This window comes from Lissotriton helveticus, chromosome 7 (genome assembly GCF_964261635.1).
Source record: "Lissotriton helveticus chromosome 7, aLisHel1.1, whole genome shotgun sequence".
In the NCBI taxonomy this organism is placed as follows: domain Eukaryota; kingdom Metazoa; phylum Chordata; class Amphibia; order Caudata; family Salamandridae; genus Lissotriton; species Lissotriton helveticus.
Window position 1 is genome coordinate 1,010,396,156 of NC_136068.1, and position 20,324 is coordinate 1,010,416,479.

General features: G+C 41.7%; 1 protein-coding gene across 4 annotated transcripts in view; it reads left to right on the top strand.

The window, feature by feature from the left end:
• Window positions 1-19,750, top strand: part of CNOT8 (CCR4-NOT transcription complex subunit 8) — a 311,753-nt gene extending 292,003 nt beyond the window's left edge. For all 4 annotated transcript variants that reach the window (XM_078653688.1, XM_078653691.1, XM_078653689.1 and 1 more), the window contains 3 exons: window positions 13,004-13,148; window positions 14,858-14,968; window positions 18,490-19,750. In XM_078653688.1, coding sequence (XP_078509814.1) covers window positions 13,004-13,148; window positions 14,858-14,968; window positions 18,490-18,630 — 397 coding nt within the window. In that variant the 3' untranslated portion in view covers window positions 18,631-19,750. The remainder of the gene's footprint in view (window positions 1-13,003; window positions 13,149-14,857; window positions 14,969-18,489) is intronic.
• The last annotated feature ends 574 nt before the right edge of the window (window positions 19,751-20,324 follow it).

The following is a 20,324-nucleotide window of genomic DNA, read 5'->3' on the forward strand; positions in this document are numbered from 1 at the left end:
CACCATCTTACATAATTCCAAGCACTCTGCCTTCAGGATTGATAAGGCCTGCCATAGGAGTGACTGATAGGAATATATGTGTCCATTTTAGGGTTAGATATAGGAATACTATATCTAAAGCAAAGGGTGTTTACACCACCTTGCCCCAGCTGTCGTGCAGCCAGTTGTGTCTGTTTGGGTGGCCAGCCAGGGGTGGCATAATACATGCTTCAGCCCCTGGTAGGCCCTGGGTACACCTATGCCCTGGATACCTAAGGTATGCTGTACAGGGACTGATAAGGTGGCCCAGTACCAATTGGTAAAATGCACCTAAGGTACATGGTTGTAATTTAGAGAGAGAACAGCTAGGCTGTGGGTCTGATTAGCAGGCCCACAGCCAGGGAAAGTCGTAAATCAGTGAAGCAAAAAGCAAAAATCTGGGGTGGCCATGGGATTGCAGACCCCGGGTGCATCCACAAGATCAGCTCCCTTTTCTCTCTGCCTTCAATGTCTGGTATTTAGACTGCATGTTTCAAATCTGTGACTGGGGGTCAGTGGTGGAAAAGTTTCAACACCTAGTCCCTTTTATTTTGTGATGCTGCTCCCTTTTAAGGTTAGCCTGATGGCTTCTCTCCTGTTCTAGAGCGCCAATAGTCCTTGCAGAAAATGTTTTTTTTGTTACAGTTAGGTTTGCTGTGAGTTGTGATTTGTAGTCTGCAAATGCCATATATGTCAAGGGGTGTCCTACTGTTGGACCATTAAAATACAGTTTCTTTTTCATGCATTTCTTTATTCAAATTTCAACAACATAACACATGGGGCTCTCTGAACGAGAGATAATCGGTCGCACATGTGAAGCTTCAGAGCAGCAGAAGTCCAAACCAGTATGGGCAAGTAGTGATCATCACATCATTCCACCGTCACAACATTTGCAGGACATTACCCCACCCAGAAACTCCCACTTATCACCATTGTACATCATACATTAGCCGCCAACTATTGCAACCTCCCAATGTAATTAGGCATCATTAAATAACTCTTACATAGAGGAATGAAACACAGAAGGAAATAAAATCCAAGTCCAAAAATTCATAGGACATAGAAGGGACCAGTGCCTACCCCCTCCCCTCAAAGACCTGAGTCCCCACTCCCAAGGAGCCAGCACATATACAATCAACACCCCCTGCATACCTGTACCATCTCCTCCCATCTTAAGCCGCTATAGAGTATGCGAACAGGCGTAAATACAAAGGCACTACGATCCTTCTATGGGCCAGTGGTAGTGACTTCCTCCCAGTCTCTTAAATTACAGTTTCATGCGCTAAATAATCAAATGCAATTTTCTGTGGCTCACTGAACTGTGGCAGCTGAGCTACCCTAGTGTCTGCATCCACAGAGACCTGGATAACGCAGGTTTCAATGCCAGCATGTCTGGCTCAGCCACCCTTTCTTACTCCTTTCTCCTATTATATTTAACAAAACATTTTGAGTCAGTTTGATTTTATAATTTAATTTGTCATCCTTGGGCCCCATGCAGTAGATTTCCGCAGTTTCCTCTGTGCCTCACAAGCCTTCTTCTCTTTCACCAGGCTTTTTAAATTAAACTCCTTAAACTAGGGTTAAGGGACTCTCACACAATTGGGTGAGACATCTAGAAACACCTGACTCTCATTAATGATCATACGCAATCCATTGCATACTCTGTATTTGGGCCTTTTTCTCACTGATCGGCTAAGATGATAGAACAGTGTGCCTTAATGCCCGAGTCCTTAACAATAGAATGCTGTCTATCTATGTTGGTGTTCAATCCCAACTAAACCACAAGCACATAGAGTGGGAGTGGCTAGCAGCTGGCAAAAGTTAAAGATAGCTGCTTGAATAGGAGGCTCCGTTCGCCACGGTTAAATTTATTAGCATGTTGGAATCCTGGTATTGACAAGTCATAGCAAGAGAACATATAATGACGCAGTGCTGCGTTAGAGGTCTGTTGGTGATAGGGGCCAGAGGTGCACCTAAGACTCTACACCTCTATGAAATACTAAACAGGCAGACACTGTAAATGGTGGGGAGCCCTGAAGCAGGGAGTCCAGCTGATTCAGCTGCTGACGTGTGCAGGTTTCGCCCTTGAGATCAGGTATCCTGATTGGAGACGTTTGCTTTTCTGAGTAGGTGGGTAGCCTGCAGTCTACTGGGCTCAGATCTAGCACCTCGCCAGTCCAGCTCCAACCAAACTAGAGAGATTGGTTGGCGCTGGGCTGGGCCACTCTTTCTTTGTCACCGTCTTAGTCTCTAGATTTAACCATCCAGAAGATAGTGAAGCACAACCGGAGTTACTCTGAGCATATTTTAAAGATGATGCCAGCCATCCTGAGACCTGCAACAGCGGCCTGACAGCTGAAAGACAAGATGGAGTTATCAAGCCTTAAGAGATGTGAACTGGATCAAGGTTTATGGGGCATTGACAAGTAGTGGGTAGCTTCCTGAGGCCAAGGATCTGTTTGTTGGGAGGAGCAAGTGAAGTGGTGACCCCAGCAGCCCTGTTGGACACACAGGCAGTGAGGTTTTGCGAAACCTGGGACTGAGAAACTGGCTGGTCCCTACCTAATCTTCGGTGGACTATCCTGTGGCCACCATAACCATATGTAAAGGAGGTACTACATAGTAGACTGCCCTCTGATCAGAAACTCCTGGCAAAGCAGTCAAAATCCATAGATCAACATGCCAGGACAATGGAGATAGTTCACTGGTTCCCCAGTAACACAGCATAACATGTGGCACTCATGTGGGTACCTTACTGTTGGAAATGAGGGGCTACCCGAGGTCGACCGATTCTAAAATGTATGGGCTCATGGTAAGAATAGATCACCTATGACAGTGCATTAAAATGCTGAGCACCAGGAAAGGTCAGTCAGAGAGCAGAATATCTGACATGGACATCAGCACCACGACACCCACCAAGTAGCTTCGGCAAATAAATAAAGTGCTAGAGATATTCAAGTGAAGAACACCGATTTAGAAGTGTGCGCTTCTGGTGCAGTAATGTTAGAATTATAGGTCTGGTGGTGTCCAGAGCCCCGGGAAAACACTACATGTTTGTTGAGTCATTATTGACTGTTCTCTTTGGCAGAGCCATTATCTTGAAGCATTTATAAAAAAGCACACATTCCTCCCTGGATTCCAGACTGCCCCTGATGCTTCATCGCTACCAATAATATTGCGATTTCTTATATATTGGGACAGAGATACCATGCTCCACTTGACCAAGAAGAAAAGGGAATTGCGGTATTGAGGGGGCCATTCTCCATCTAGCTGGACTTCAAACCAATGGTGCAGGAAGCGAGGTGTACCTTTTCAGCAGTAGGGAAAAAGATGCACTCAGAAGGAATAAAGTACACTATGCTGCATCTGGTTAATTAAACCAATACTGGTTAAGGGCAAGCCTTACTACAAATCCCAAAGAAGTCGGTCAATCCGCATTTGTAGAGCACGGCACTGTCACCCCTGGTGGTATCGTTATTGGGTGCGAGGTCTCCATTGAAAACTGTGAGAAGGGGAAAGAAACGAGTAGAAAAAGGCAAAACAGAGGGCAGAAAAATGAGTGAGTTGAAAAAGCAAAACAGAGGGCCAGAAAACAAGCAGAAAGAGCAACATGGGACAGAAAAATTAATGTAAGAAGGCAAAACAAAGGGCAGAAAAACGAGCAGAAAAGGCAAAACGGGGTAAAAAACGAGCAGAAAGCAAAACTGAAGGTGGAAAAACTAGCAGAAAAGGCAAAGCAGAAAGGCAAAACAGAAGCCAGAAAAGATAGCAGAAAAGGCAAAGTAGATGTCAGAAAAACGAGCAGGAAAGGCAAAACAGAGGCTAGAAAAACAAGCAGAAGAGGGTAAAATGGGGCAGAAAAAGGCAAGACCGGGGCAGAAAAATGAGCAGAAAAGGTAAAACTGGCAGAAAGAAGAGCTGAAAAGGCAAAAAGGAGGGCAGAAAAACGAGCAGTAAAGTTAAGAGGACTGCAAAACAAAGCAAAAGAGGACAGAAAGACGAGCAGGAAAGGCAAAGCAGAGGGCAGAAAAAGGCAAGACAGAGGACAGAAAACGAGCAAAAAAGACAAGAGAGGGCAGAAAAACTAGCAGTAAAGGCAAAACCGAGCAGAAGAGGGCAAAATAGCAGAAAGCAAGGAGAAAATGCAAAACTGGGCAGAGAAACTAGCAGAAAAGGTAAAACGGAGCGTGGAAAAACAAGCAGGAAAAAGCAAAACAGGGCAGAAAAGACGAGTTAGAAGGCAGAAAAGGCAAAACGGCAGAAATACGAGGAGAAGAAGGTAAAACAGGGTGGAAAGACAAACAGAAAAAGGAAAAATAGGGCAGAAAAACGAGAAAAAAAGACAAAATAGAGAGCAAAAAAAACAGAAAAGGCAAAACAGAGGGCAGAACAACTAGCAGAAAAAGGCAAAACGGAGCAAGAAACGAGCAGAGAATGCACAAACAGAGGGCAGCAGGTAGAGAGGCAGCAGAGGGTTGCGGACTGCAGGCAAGATGGACAGAAGAACCTGTGCAGAGGGAGCTGGCACGAGTACCTGCTCATATTTGTGTTGCGAATAAAACTACTAGAGGACACAGAAGAGGAGCTTGCTTGGATGAACAGGAGAGTGGTAATACCAGCGTCGGAATAAACAAGATTGAGAAGTTGTGTTGATCAAGATAGGTCTGATTCTGAATGGACCTATAATGACTAAATGTCTGTTGTTTTTTTTTACCAAACTCCAGCAACAGGGTACTGTAATATTGCTTTGTTTGTGATGTAGTATAAGGGGGCCCTTATGATTGTATTAGCTAAATAAGTTGCTACATCGTTGTTGTATGACGATTACACCAGGCTTTGAATTTATACTATATGAACCGCAGGGAAACAGTAATTCCCTGCCTCTGTGAGCTTTGTTCTTTGATTACAGTTGGTTATTGAATTGTTTGACACAGGAAGCCCTAGGAGTAGTCCTGTCTGATTGCAGGACTGTTGTGGGTGGGGAGGGGTGGATGAGGTATGTGTTACTATGTTGCTTTATTCAAAGTGTAAGCCTTTTGAGAATGTGCCTATATATGCAGTGGAGAAACAACATGGGCTAGAGCAAAACATCCTTTGACCTCTAGGAGTTGCGGTTTCTGGGATGAATAACATCCTGTAGTATAAATTTCCTGTGCAAAGGATAATAACAGAAGAGCCCCCAACAGCAGTAGCGGTCGGCAGTAGGAGTTACTGCAGGGCGGTGACGTGGACAGGGTGGGGGGTAGTAATGTATGGTTTACGGAGTTTTACAGGTAAGTAAGCATTTAAATAAATAAAACGAATTTCGTTGCGCGCACTGCATCACATTCCATACATTACTACCCCCCACCCTGCCCCTCCCCACGTCACCGCCCTGCAGTAACTCCTACTGCCGACCGCTACCTCCCAACAGTACGTTCACTGTTATGGAATATTGGAGGTCTGAATGACAGCAAAAAAGCCAGGCATGTGCTGGCTTACTTGACTCGTCATAAAATCTGAATTACCTTACTTTAGGAGAAGCAGCTGGGAGGGAAAAACTAGTTTTATGAGTGGAAAATACATTGCTTCTATTTGTCATATATTACCTACCTGAGGTGTGGATATTGTTATAATAAGCATAATTTTAAATATAGAGCGTTAATAGATGATACAGAGGTAGATTCCTTCTGGTTCATGAGTTACTATGTACTGCATTGATTATGTTCATCAATGCATATGGCCGAATACTGATGATTCTATATTTTTCGGTACCATGATGGCCACATGTGTGAAAGACTACCCCTACAGTGTGATAAAGGATGGAGATTTTATTATGACATTAGATCCTGTACACACCAGGTCTGCTACTACATTTATGCCGCATTGAGCTGCCGGTAAGGCAATTAACCAGATTAGAGGAGTATCACCAAAGAGAATCATAGATTCTGAATGGGATGTGTATTTGAGAAAAGGAAACTTTTTCCTTTTATAAAAACCCCTCACTCACCATCCTAGTGGTGACATGCTTCATCATTGGGGTCCACCCTGATGACCGAGTGCCATCAGGGTGTGCTGCGACACCTGAACTACAGTGGAGCTGGTTATTGTGAGTGGTAAGTGCAAAAAATATGTTAAAAATTGTCCTGGTATGACTTGATTGAAAAAAACTTTATTCGCAAGCTACTGGACAATATTAAAAATGGTGTTGGGATACTTAGTAGGTGATTATGACCATGAGTATCTGTGTGAGCGACCACTCACATATTTTTTGCACTTATCCCTCCACTGTAGTTCAGGTGTCGCAGCACACCCTGATGGCACTCGGTCATCAGGGTGGACCCCAATGATGAAGCATGTCACCACTAGGATGGTGAGTGAGGGTTTTTTATAAAAGGAAACATTTTCCTTTTCTCAAAAACACATCCCATTCAGAATCTATGATTCTCTTTGGTTATACTCCTCTTTTTTGTTACATAGATACCTAGCCATGGGGAATTGGAGTATACTTCCCTCACATACCGTGATCAAATGCCTTACTCTCTCTCTCTTGTTATCACAATTAACCAGATTATACACCAATACTAGTTAATTGACGTGGTAATATAAAATCCTTGCTGGATGGGCCTATACCTAGTACTCTAAGGCAGTGATTCCCAAACTTTTGACTATTGTGGACCCCCATTGAGCCACCGCTGGAAGCTAGGGACCCCCAAGCAATTTGTAGGATTTAAATTTCAAACATTAAAACAGTAATTCAAACAAAAAAAACACATGTGGACACATAAGAAAAACTTGAATTACTAAGGATTTTAGGGGCATATTTACAAGCCCCTATCCCCATGGGAACATCACTTTTTGCGATGTTCCCGTGGCGATAGGGGCTTCGCCTTATTTACAAGGGAGCGTTGAGCCACTTACTGTGGCTTAACGTTGCCTTGAAAATATGTCCCCCTTTCATGCAATACTTAGCGTGAAAGAGGTGGGTAGTGGGTTTTGCAGTGGGCGTTCCACTGCAACACCCATTGATTTTTGACGCTGCCTCCTATTTACAAGGGCAGCGTAAATAGGCTGCGCCAAAATGAAAACCAGGAAACACCTGGTCCTAACTTGGCGAAACGAGGAGAAATGTTTTATTTCTCCTCGATTTTGCTTTTTCTATGTGTGGTGTCTTATGGCTCCTGCTCCTGCCAGGGCCAGACTGGAAACCAAAAGCAGCCCTAGAAAATGTTTTCAGACCAGTCCCCATACAGTGCATACCAAGTGCAGTGAGTGAGCCTGGCCGCTACAGAGGGGGCTTTGGAAGGCTCCCCCCAAAAGTTTTGGTAAACAATGGTGCAGTCTACAACACATTTATCATTACAAATTGAATGTTATTAGCTTTAAAAGAATAGTAAATGAAGACATCACTATGCACCAGAGTATGACAATCTGGGAAGAAAAATAAGTTACTGACATAAGCGGTAACCCACTGACGCACATAAAATACATTATATTTTTTTAATGCATGGTACATGTTCTTTGCAGTAGGCATATTAACCCTCTGTGCTACATTAGATAAGTTAAAGCTGCCACTGGACAAAACTCTCATCTCTCTCCAGCAGGTACATTAATCACTGGCGTTATCTTGACACTTTTATTGTTGCTGGAAAACTGCTAATTATACAAGAAACTTTGCAGTGCTTTTAAAACTGCTGCCTGCGGACCCCCTGGGAATGTGTCAAGGACCCCTGGGGGTCGGCGGATCACAGTTTGGGGAAAAACTGATCTGAGGTATAGACATTATCGAGGATAGATCTTTGTCCTCACTCTAGGTCCCCGCACTTGGATGTGTGAAACTAGGATATAACACTTGTATAGTTTATGTCCTCTCCCCAATATTGCTTCTGATGACTTTCCCACAGGGAGTGGGTAGGAGAAGTATGTGGCACAGAAACACCAAGTAAAATAAATAAAATTCTGCTGGACTTTAGAGAGACCGCGAATAGAGAGGTTACATTTGTTTAAAAAAATATGCGGTTGCTTTATAGTATGGTGAGAGAGACCAACTTGGTGGAATGCTTGCTAGACTGATGCGAACACAGCAACCATTCAGTAAGGTGATTGAACTGTAAGACAGTCGGAGGCAGCCCATTATGGGACCTTACTGCATACGATAATCACCGGTACATTACACAGGTCACTGTTTCATTTGCTGAAATGAGGCCGGATTTAGATGATGTTACAATGACATGGCTGGAATACCATGATAGTGAAATACTTATGCAGTCAATAATGGATGCCCGGGGTATCTGATGCCATACAATATATGGCCGGGAGCAAGGCCCCTGGCAGTGATTGGTTGTCAGATGAATTCAGGGGTGGGGAATTGATATCTCCCAGAGCCAGAAACATGCTATTTTCTGTCAGGGGCAAGACCATGTGAGGTCTACATTGTCCCACCAACAACTAGACATTAACTCGAAGTAAACAGGGACAAAGCTGCAATACTTTTTGTCTTCACAGGCAATCAAGAAGGCTGAAAATAAATACATTAACTTGGAAAAATGCCCAAACCACAGATCATTTTATCAATCCTCTCAGGCCCTTGCGTTATAGAAGATCACTTTACTCTCCACTTTTGTGGTCCTCTAGATTAATAAAAGAGTTCCTTGAAGGACTGTTTCATGTTTTTCCTCCTATAAGGCCTTTTTCCTCCGGCCTGGCTGTTGAACACTGTTCTTTCACAGTTTCCTTTCGAACGAATTCACAAAGCAGAGATCAAGTTCCTGTCATGGAAGTTGGCTTTACTTCTTGCCCAGACCCCAGCCAGACTGGTTAGCGAGATTCAGGCTTTTGTTATAGAGGAACCCTTCATGCTATCCAAGACTGATGGTGTTCTACTCTGCACAAATGCAAAGTTCATACCCAAAGTTCCATTGGATTTCCACCTTAATGAGCCTGTGGTACTAAAGACTTTCTTCCCAAATCCATCATCTATTGCTGAAAAAGCTCTTTATTCGTTGGATGTCAGGCGTTGCCTAAAGTTTATCTGCAATAGACACAAGCTTTTTGCAAGACTTCACAAATATTTGTAGCGTACAGCGCTCCAAGAAAAGGTTTTCCGCTCTCCAAACAGTATCTCTAGTTGGATCTCAAGTGCAATAAAATATTGCCACCACAAAGCAGGCCGACTACTGTTTTGGAGAGTTAGAGCCAATTCCTCAAGGGCTGTGTCTACGTCTACAGCTTTACAGGTAAGTAAAATATTTCTTCTCTCTCATTTAAAGGTCTTTGGTGTATCTGTAGACCTAAATAGCGCAGAGCCTATCCTCCTCTGCAACGTGAAGTCAATCATGATCAGTGGATTTTGGGGTTAGCAGGAACATCTCCTATTTTCCCCACTATTTATTCAAAGCCTAGACAGGCCTCTAAGTGTAGTTATCATATGAAGAATCTGGTTCAGATTCTCCTCTGAGTCTGAAACATGAAGAGGGATGTTATATTTGCATAATGTGGTTACCAGTATATGGTCTGCCAATCTCAGTTCGGCTCCAGTATAATGCTTCCTTAATGTAAACACAAAGGGCCCCCTGAAGGGGGAAAACATTTTTGTGAACCATTGAGGTGTTAAGAGGATTTGATGTTGACAAGCATATAATCCCACTGACAAAATTAATTAAAGCAAGAGAATAATCCATGAATTACTTATTTGCACAAAAGTGATTTAAGACATGCTTCTTTACAATCGAAACACTAATTGCTATCAAACTACATTTAGTTATCTTAGAGGGTCAGAATGACAGCACAGGCAGTTTGTCTAACCGTGATCTCAAAATTCATATAATTGATGGAGACTTGCTCCTCAATAGTCCATGAACGTTCTTTAATTTATCAAGGCAGGTTTATTTTTTGGCAGTAGTGGTGGTCATTTCGTCCACATTTCGGTCTCTGGGCTTTTCAAGAGTACTTGAAACAAGCTTCAGGACAATGTGCCGATGTCAACATTGAAGTTTATTTATAAGACCTCTTATATTTAAGACAGCCTACCTGTATTATTATTATTATTATTATTATTAAAGGCTTTTATAGCGCGCTCTATTACTAAAAAAATAGTATCCTGGCGCGTTGAGGGCGGAGCAGATTGAGAGAGAGCAGATACCTGCAGACACTGCATGGGGGAGGTTTAAGCTATAGTATTAAAGAGATGAGTTTTTAGCCCTTTCTTAAATGCACTAAGAGTGGATGCAGTTTTCAAATGGAGGGGTAGAGTATTCCAAGATTTGGCTGCTCTTACTGAAATAGATTGGCCGCCAAGTCTACAGTATTTAAATTTGGGGATGGACATTTGGCACAGATTAGCCGATCGCAGTGGGCGGTTAGGGACATACAAGGAAAATCTTTTTCTCAAGTAAATAGGGCCAGTTTGATGAATAGCTCGGTAGGCAAGCACTAAAATTTTAAATAGAATCCTATGAGCAACTGGGAGCCAGTGAAGAGCGTGGAGAAGAGGGCGAGCACTAGAGCGCCTGGGGACATTAAACAGAAGTCTAGCGGCGGCATTCTGGATAACCTGAAGGCGATGGATCAGATATGCCGGCAATCCGCAGAATAGTCCATTCGCGTAGTCGAGCCTAGAGAGTACTAAGGCACGGATAACAGTCTCTTTAGCTTCTTTTGGAAGGAGGGGAAAGAACCTGCGTAAAGTTTTTAAAGTAGAATAACAAACGCCTGTGAGTTTCTTTAGATGGTCCACAGACTTAAGGTTCTGACCGAACCAAACCCCTAAGTTTTTCACCGGGCCAGATGAGGCTTTTGGTGGGGGAAGGTCCGCAGGCCAGAGACGTTCACTGAAATCCTCTGGAAAAGAGCCATACAACAAAATCTCGGATTTACTTTCGTTACATTTGAGCTGGGCACTTGCAAGCCATTGAAAAATAGAGGACAGACAGAGTTTGGCCGCCGACGTATCTAAATTATCTTTGGACCAGGTAAACAAAAGTTGTGTATCGTCGGCGTACGCCATAATTTTAGCTGTAGAACAACAAATTCCACAATTATATATGATAAAAGCGAAAACATTTCTTGAAGCATGCCACCAATAAAACCATGATGTGAATCAGCCTGCAAACAATCCAGGTTCAAAAAGGAAAGAAGGAACCTGAAAAAGCTGCAGTGAGCTCAAGGTGGGACATGAACGAGCTATCCCACAACCATGCAGTGAACCGTAGGAGATAGGGTCAACTGCCAAATGTAACTTGTGTATCCAAATAAATAAGCATCAGCACAGTGTAGACTTATTAAACTTACTAGGAGTCAGTCTTGAAAAGCAGCATATGAGGGCACGTATGTCAGAGATCAGACCAATATGTGGGGTACCTAATCTAAAAAAAACCAACAGAATCTCGAAACCTCTAGGCCAAAAAAAGCTCAAATCCAAATTAAAAAAACCTAGATACAACTTACAAAATGATTAATGGGATCAATCTGTGGACACAGGAAAAAAATAAATCTAAAGCCTAATAAAACAGATATACACCCAAGATAAACAAGCATTTGCAATGCAATCGGTCTCTCCTTTGGGACCTAATATGTATTTAGCTATACAGCACATTAGCCAGGGTGCTGAAACATCTACTGTTCTTTAACATGGAGGGAAAGTAAGCACCAAACTGCGTGACACGCCAGGTATGGGAACACATGGAGAGAAATATTGCCTTTCAGCTAAAAATGGTATAGTCCAAAGCTCTGTTTTTAATATAAAATCAGGGCCTTCGGTGGCCATATCACTGAAAATACAAGAGTTGAAAAAAATAATATTGTCCACGGGTGGCATGGAAGACAATTTCTATGGACTGGAATCTAGAGAATGTTAAAGTGATTCTGGTATTTTACTGACCTCTGCTGGTACTTTTCTATCAAGACCGTTAAATAGAGACAGTTGAACAAGCAGAAAGCAATTCTGGTATTTTATTGACTTTTACTGGTCGTTTTCTATCAAATAGAGGCAGTTGAACAGAAAAAACCTCCCTAAGCGGACAAGTCCTAGGGCTGATCTCCAGAGCCTACAAAGTACATACACATATAAGTATATACTGAAGAATATACAAGAGGTCTCGAACGCTCGACCTGAAAAGGAGTACAAACGGGGAGATTACGTGTGTAAGAGAAGGCCAACCAAATAACAGGCCAAATATTTATTCTGAAAAATATGTACACCCCCACTGGCAGCCCTCGCGGGGCGGCACCTGCACCATATACTGCCCTTGTTTAATGTAGGGCGCTTCACAGTAGTTTTGGAAGCTCCCTAACTAAAATACTCAATCGACAAGACCAAGGATGTGCTTAGAGTGTGGGGTGGGGGGGAGCAGGCCATTTATTTTATCTCTCTGTGTATCCGGATAGGTCTAACCTTTGCTTTTTGCATTGTTCTGGTAAAACAAGTCCTTGGTTTTCAAGGGAGTTTTAATGTTAATCCATTAGCAGGAAGATGCAGACATTTGATTCTGACTGGCTAGCTTTCCCTTCTCACGTACTAGGCTGTAAACCTTCTTTTGGCTACAAGAGTAAAAGGAACCAAGCTAGGAACTACATTTTATTTTGCTTTTCACAACTCTGTGCTTTGGCTTCATGACATAATATACAACCATCTATTTTTGTTTTTTTCCGACTAACAACATTCTGCATCACAGGGCTTGTAGTTTTGCTTTTAACTGTTTCATCATAGGCTCATAATCCCAGCACACAAAGTGTTGTTGGCTGAAATACCAGAACTTGCTGGAGGTGTTATGCATGACAGAGCCACTAGTCTGCTATGTTTTCAAATTTTGTATTTGTACTAGTTACTATTGCAAGGATCAATTGACCTTTGGCACACTGACCATCCTATTGGTAGCAGTCTGTTAAATGTTTTAGATTTCCTGGTCCTGCTGTGATTTGCATCAGTTTTATTCCTTGAGCTGTGTGTACTTCCTCTGTCGGTGGTATTTAACAGTTCTGCTATGTTCATTATTTCTCTGTATGCTAGCGGCTATGATTTTGGCTACATGGTGAAACTGCTGACGGACTCTCGCTTGCCCGAAGAAGAGCATGAGTTCTTCCATATTCTGAATCTCTTCTTTCCATCCATCTACGATGTCAAGTATCTGATGAAGAGCTGCAAAAATCTGAAGGTTTGAGCGATCTTGTCCTGTGGGAATCGTATGGGTTGGGGAGCCTGGCTGGGAGGCCAAGAGACATATGGCGCACAAGCTTAATTTAGTTTTATCATGCCACCATATTCCTAAATTGCCCTGTCGGTTTCTTTGGATATTTGATTAGATGAGATGTATTTTTCTCATCCAGAGGAGAAGACCTCTGAAAGAATTGAATATCCATTATGTGATAGTTTAGTTTTACTACATAAATATCGATCAGAACCACCCTGTATCTGACTTTTGAGAATTGGCATGTTTATATCGTTTTCCCCCCAGAAGTGAGAGTCTCTGAGTGGATTAATTGGGGGGGGGGGGCGTTGGTATGGACTCTAATGGATTCGCACCACTATGTAGTTTTCTGCTAAGCAAAGTATGTAAAACTGCAGTCCTCCCATTACGCCTGCACCTTATTAATCAAGTAATACATGCTGAAATCTGCCTGGGGCAAATGTGTGGAATGTGAGGAAAACCTGTAGGAATCGGTGCATTACAATTTCTATTTAGGAGGAATTACCAATCCTAGCTGGATCAGTAATTCCCACTTGAAGGAATGTTGGCCACTTTATGGAGCCTCTTCGAATCCAGGTCCTTTGTGTCTTTCTACAGAGACTGTTCGGAGCATTAACTTCACACTTTTTTAAGGTGCTTCTTTTCTTGTTAATGTAATCATTTTTGTAATTTAAATGCAGGTTGAGGACACTGCCCCCTTCCTCTTTTTATAGGTCACATTTACCGTTTTTCGATTTGTTACAACCAAATACACCTTTTATGGGTAGAAACGTAGCTTTGACTTGGCTGCTCTCATTCCCCCCCTGCTCTTTTCTTAAGAGCATTGGTTGACCCTGTTGCTTGCTCTCTTCTGACATTTATGTAAATGCCACTGGCTTTGGATGAAATTCAGTGTGTTATTTAGGAAGCAATTTGGGAAAAACCTGTACTTGTAGTTTTTATGTATTTGTGGCACAGGTAATGTCCACCTTTGGCTGCTGAATTTACATGCATTACAAAGGGGTTCTTTCAACTTTTGAAATCAGAAAATGATTTGAAGAATGGGCATTAACGCTGGAGACTTTTAGGTTAGGTTTGCAACCAGAAGGTGTATTTATTATTGTCTTCCATCAAAATTGAGTTCGTGTATTTTGTGAAGGTGGGTGTATTCTTTCTTGCATTTCCTGATACAAGAAGTGTTGGAGGCTGAAGTTTCTGTGCCACTTGTCTGCTTAGCAGGCTAACACGCTTCTGAATAACAATGTCACAAAGACAATTTAGAACACCCACATCACTTATATTGGACGCTTTACCTATGCGATGGGTCAAATCCAGGAACTCGAGGTCTGGGAAGGTGGCAGTAAAAGAGTAGTGACTGTCTGGTACATAAACTTTTAGCAGAATGGTTTGAAATCCCTTTGAGGCCCAATCTTGCGTATCGTAAAAGATAATTATTGAAAGTCAGCACGTTGTGTGCTCCTAATAAATGTCATGTGGCAGCATGCTGTCATTTAAACTGCCTGTCAGTGTACAGTATTGACCGGTGTTTAGACTCCTTGGCAGGCTATGCATAAAGGTATAAAAGCTCTGTGTGGACAAGCAGTAGTCCCTGTTCTCTGACTTGCTGAGGACAGGGATGTTGAAGCTCCTTGATGGTCTGGATGGCATAAAGTTTTATTTCTTTCATGTTTTCCCAGGGGGGACTCCAGGAGGTGGCAGACCAGTTGGACCTCCAGCGCATTGGCCGTCAGCACCAGGCAGGCTCTGACTCCTTGCTTACAGGGATGGCCTTCTTCCGAATGAAAGAGGTACATTAATGTGAGGCCTCTTGCTTACCCATAGTGTTATTCGGATTTTCTGACAATTGGGAACCGCAGCAATACGCTTCTTCCTTTCTTGTTTTAAAAGTGCATTTCCACTTTTTCATTCATATAGTAAACACAATTCAGAAATGCCCGAAAAAGGTCCCAGCTCACATCACTAATTGTTTCATGGCGTTTCTCCGGGTCTGAGTAGACCAGTCACAAGCTTTCCACATACCATTCAAATACCTTAACTATCATAGAGACATAGCAAACAAAATCAATTGACTCAGAGTGGGTAGGGAGTACATGCAATAATTATCTATGAAAGCAGATAGGAGGGTGAAGGAAAAATGTCTCTAAGAGCTTGTTGCCGGTGGCTGGGATGTTGGAATCTGAAACATGTATTGAAGAATTCCATATTGCTACACATGCTGATAAGTTTGTGGGTAGTAGCTGGAAAGAGTTGTAGAAAACAGAAAAGCTCATATGGGAAGCAGGAGTGCAGCCTCTGCAGGTGGACTACAGAACTTCCACTATCCTGTCCTTAGAGTGGTTCTGCTTTCTCTAGAAAGTGATCCCGACTATCTCAGAGTTTTTCCCCATTTGATACACGGCTGCACTTGAGCCAAGATAGGTTGTCCCAGTGCCTTTTGTAGTAGATCTACACCCACCATGAGGAATACGACTGTTTCTGTTTTTCTTAATGGCATAACATTGCGTTTATTACTCTCAGAAGGTCAAGCAGTAACAAGTTATTCTTTTAGTGCTAGTTATTCTTTATAGAAGAAGCTACCAAGAACTCACTAGGTGTCTTTTAGGGCCAGTAGGTGACTATAAGAATTTTCGAGTTCTCTCTCAACATTTTAATAGAAGGGGAGAAATGTGTTGCAGTTTAACATTAGGTGGACAAGGATGTTTGTGTTTTGATTACAGTACCAACAGAAATTGGTTTTAAGAAGACTGGATTTAGACATTTTGAGTACAGTCCTCAGTGTGTAGTAGATTATCATAAATCGTGACTGAATGATTAACTGAGTGGATTTCAGTATTTTACGCCAATTCTAGAAGAGCTTCCAGCTTTTTCTTTAAACATATTTATTTGTTTTAATAATATTAAGGTTATTTTCTGGTTACAAAAAAGCTTTACATCAATTCATAAAAGGATGTACAAATTGGGCAATGCCCGTTAGTCGTGGGGGTTATGCCAGACAGAGATATCTCCATATATACCAGATGATTGGCACAATTTAAAACCAATGTACAGCATAAGGTGGTAGTCCAGAATACGAACTCAGATCTGAGGCAAAACGTAAACCAGGAGGCCAGTAAAAACTAGATTACGTGAATGCATAATCCAGAAACTCTGTAGGAGCTGTTGACCAGGAGTAAAGAGCAGATTGGCCTAGATGGTCATCAGTTTTAGCAGGAGGGTCTGACTGGGGGGACAATGACTCTGGAAAAGGGTGGGGGGTCAACATGCAAGGGAGCAGGAGCACATTAGTCTAGAGCAGGGGGTCTCCAACAATTTATGTAGTAAGAGCTACTTCTGATCAGTGAAAATCATTGTGAGCTATTGAAGGCTAAGCAGCTCAAGAGTTGTTATCAGACACCCATCTTCATTGACCTTAAGCCTAATGTCCATAGAGCCAGATGCTATGGTTTGAACAAAATACTTTGACTAGAGGCAAAATGACTGGACTGCTATGTGTGTCATTGAGTGTGGTCTTTGGGGATGTGTGAACATGTGTGTGTATGCTTAGTATACATGTTTATGGGTGAATGAGAACCTGTGGGCTTGAGGCATTGGAATACCTTTCATCATATATGGCACTGTTACATATATAATGCAAACACATATTTATTTTTTTAATAGGAGAAATTTAGAATGCAGAAAATGTTCTGCAAAAATGTTCATGCTATGGGACACTTTAAATTTCTCCCACTTAAAAGAAAATATGGATGTATTTTCAGATATAAATATGGCATTGTGTCTACCAGCCACTGGGAGCAAGATATCTGCTGTGTGTAAAGGCAACACTTTGAAATGGGAGAAAATTAAACTGAATCGTTAACTTTGTTTATAGGGATTCCATAAAACGCATCATTTAAATGTAATCCCATTTCCAAGTGTCACTTTTACAAAAACCAGGCATCTTGCTCCCAGTGGTCTGTACACAAGGTGCAATATTTATAACAGAAAAATACAACCATTTGTTTAAACGGGTTTAAAGTGAAGAAACATGCTTCATAAAACATTAAAACGGAAAAACTTACTGTTTCATCGAAACATTCCTGTCCAAACCATCTAAACATGCTTCTAATAGGTGTCAGGGGCTTTTAGGTCACCTTAGTTGTGTCAAAACTTCTCAGGTTTTAAAGAACAGTCATAAGGTGGTTTGTTCAGTCTGGGTAGAGAGTTGCAATGAGCTAGAGCAGGGGTGCTGCCAGATAATTATTGATCATCCGCAGTCTGTAGAGTCACCTTATTTTACATCTTCCTCTGTTATGTCCGATTGGCAGAACACCCATCAGTGGAATGTAAATGACAACTGACTAGTATCGTTCAGTTGACACTCCCAATGAAATCTTACGGTGGCATACAATATAGCTCCTTCATCTTGGTTGAAGTTTTGGGAATAACATCAGAGGGGACTGATGTCTGGGATGCTGGGCTTGGATCCTGTTACCCATCAAACTTTCTAGTGTGGCTAACTGGCCCTTTTAAAACTGAAAAGACAATTTAATTACGTAAACCTTTTAGTTACTTTTCACAGTTTCTTTGACAATTGCTAGAGAATTATCGCTTAGCATTTTAGTGCGTTGCATGGGTAAGGGCACTCTTTTCTCAAATTCTTGAAGTGTTGTTCCTAGTGGTCCTAAAGGACCCAGTTTCTTTTACTAATATTTTAAATAATTATAACTAAAGGACTCTGATGACTTTCTTCCTTTTGATGAAATCTTGATTAATCTTGTAGTCTTACAAACCTTTAAAATATCATGTACATTGCAGATGGTATGAAATCTGCAATTTTATTGATATATATATCAATAAAATATATATAGAGAAAATAGAGACCGCTTTTTTAAATTTAGTGGGACTCGATGAGGGTGGGTGTCAGAAATGAATGTTCTCAATATAGGTGCAGAAATCGTTAGCAGTATTGTTGCTTTTCAGTGTGACAGGGTTATTTGGGCATGTATGGCGCAGTAGAAATTGTAGCAAGGTTATGTTAAATAAAGGTCATGAATAAAGGGAATTTAATGCATACAGTATCCTCCTTAGATAGGCCTGTGATAGACATTATGGAGCATTAATACTAAAACCGAACCCAGGGGCATTGTTAATCGGATAATTTAGTGTCGCTCACCAGCTGACAAATTTAGCGGTTTTATCACTCCATTTCATTAGACAAGAGAAGCTGCTTGTAATCCTTTTCTGTTTTTTTTATGCCCTAAACATTTGTAACCTTTGTTTTCTCACATGTGGATGGCACTAATTTCTTGCACTCCTCTCCTCTGAATAGTTGTTTTTCGAAGATCACATTGATGATGCCAAGTACTGTGGGAGGTTGTACGGCCTAGGCACTGGTGTGGCGCCCAAGTCCAATGAAGAGGTAGAGGAAAAGATGAGCATCCTGTCCTTAATAAACAATGGGCAGCAATAGCCAAGGACAGTGCTTCGACAGCCATTGTGATTTCTACAGGTGCCACTTCACACCCAAAGAATGGAGCTTCCTCAGACGCCTATGCTAACATCAAGCATCTGCAGGAAGAACTTGCATATGAGCTCTTGGTTTTGAAAGTGGAGCCCTCTCTAAGGCGTCAACTTGTGAGACTCCAAATGTCAGCAACTGGACTTGCATTGCTCTCCTATACCAGCAGGACATTGTAAGGCAACATTCCTTAATGTAAATATAAACTCCCTCCTCTTTACCCTTTTACTATAGGTGTGCACGATTGATTCTGCCATAAAGCAAGGCCTCCGTAAAGTGTCACCTCGATCTTTAACTTGGAAATCCCTCTTACTTTTTTCTGCTGCTGGAATGTTTTACAATTTGAACCCCTTTATTTTATTTTACTTGGGATGCACTGGTGGAAGATTAAAAACCTCTCCTGCCTTCTGAGTTTGTTTTCTGCCGCTGCATTTTGAAATGGTGCGAGACTGCGTCTCAAGAGTTTCATTTCTTTTACGTTGTTTCATCACCCTGGACCACCGCCTTGTGTCATGGGATTGTTGCATAGTACTGACACTCATGCTCTGCTTTCCTTGCAACTGTTTAGCATGTTTGTACCACGTTAACAGTATAGTTCAACTTATTGAAACAAAAGATTTGGCCTTAAAACTTAACTTTCTTTCTCAATGCTGTTTCGAAAATGCTTTCAGAGAAAACAAAGTACATTCCCATTTTCAATATGCAGTGGTTACATAGAGCGGTTCATTAACTGTTGCCAAAGTTCTCATGTTTAAGGCCTCCATAATCTGAAAGTGAGGGTTCTTTTTTACCAATGACTTTTGTAAACTGCTCGTCCTATGTTTTAAAACATTTTTCTTGCCTCTGAGTGGAAGTTCTCATGCATCCCTTGTGGGGCTACTCCGTGTTTTATGTACACCACATCCTGTTACAAAAGAGACAAGAGATCAGTGGTGCACATCTATATATTTTATCAAGCTGAAGTTGTTAAACCGAACAGAGAGGAGGCCCATGGGTAGCAGGTGGTATTTAAAATGTCTGTATATATTATTTATGTTTTTAAATATGTAAAATAAAGATTTTTTTTTAACCAGCTCGTGCAAATTTGCCTTCTTTTGCTTGCCCCCACTAATCATGTGCATCGGTTCTGTGCATTTGTTGTTGTGATGAGAGGAAGGAGAAAACGGAGTCTGTTACTTTTAGCTACAGCAAACCAGGTGATGTCCGTTCAGCACGTTACATTATGCCATCTTGGGGGAAGAAAATGTATTCTGTTTAATTACTAATTTGCCCGAATAAGTTTGAAGGTGGCAATCTTATCTTTGATCCTCTAGAGTCTAGATTGTTTCTTCACAGTGATAGCAGCATATTGTACCCCAAATACGTTCCTGGTTAAAGAGTATCCCTCCTTTGACTGCTTACCATTTCAGTCGAGAGTAACAGTAAGCAAATGTATAGCAAATGTATGTACCAGATCTCCACCACTAACTTCATCTGATAATACTTCGCTTTTATATAGTGCCTAATACTGCAGTTTTCACATTTTGTAAACACTGTAAATAGTAGTTGTATTATTAACCAATTTAATGGTACTCAATGTATCTATTTAACTGTTCTCCTCGGTGGGATTATAATTCTTGACCTGTAGGTCACCCAGATGCCACACC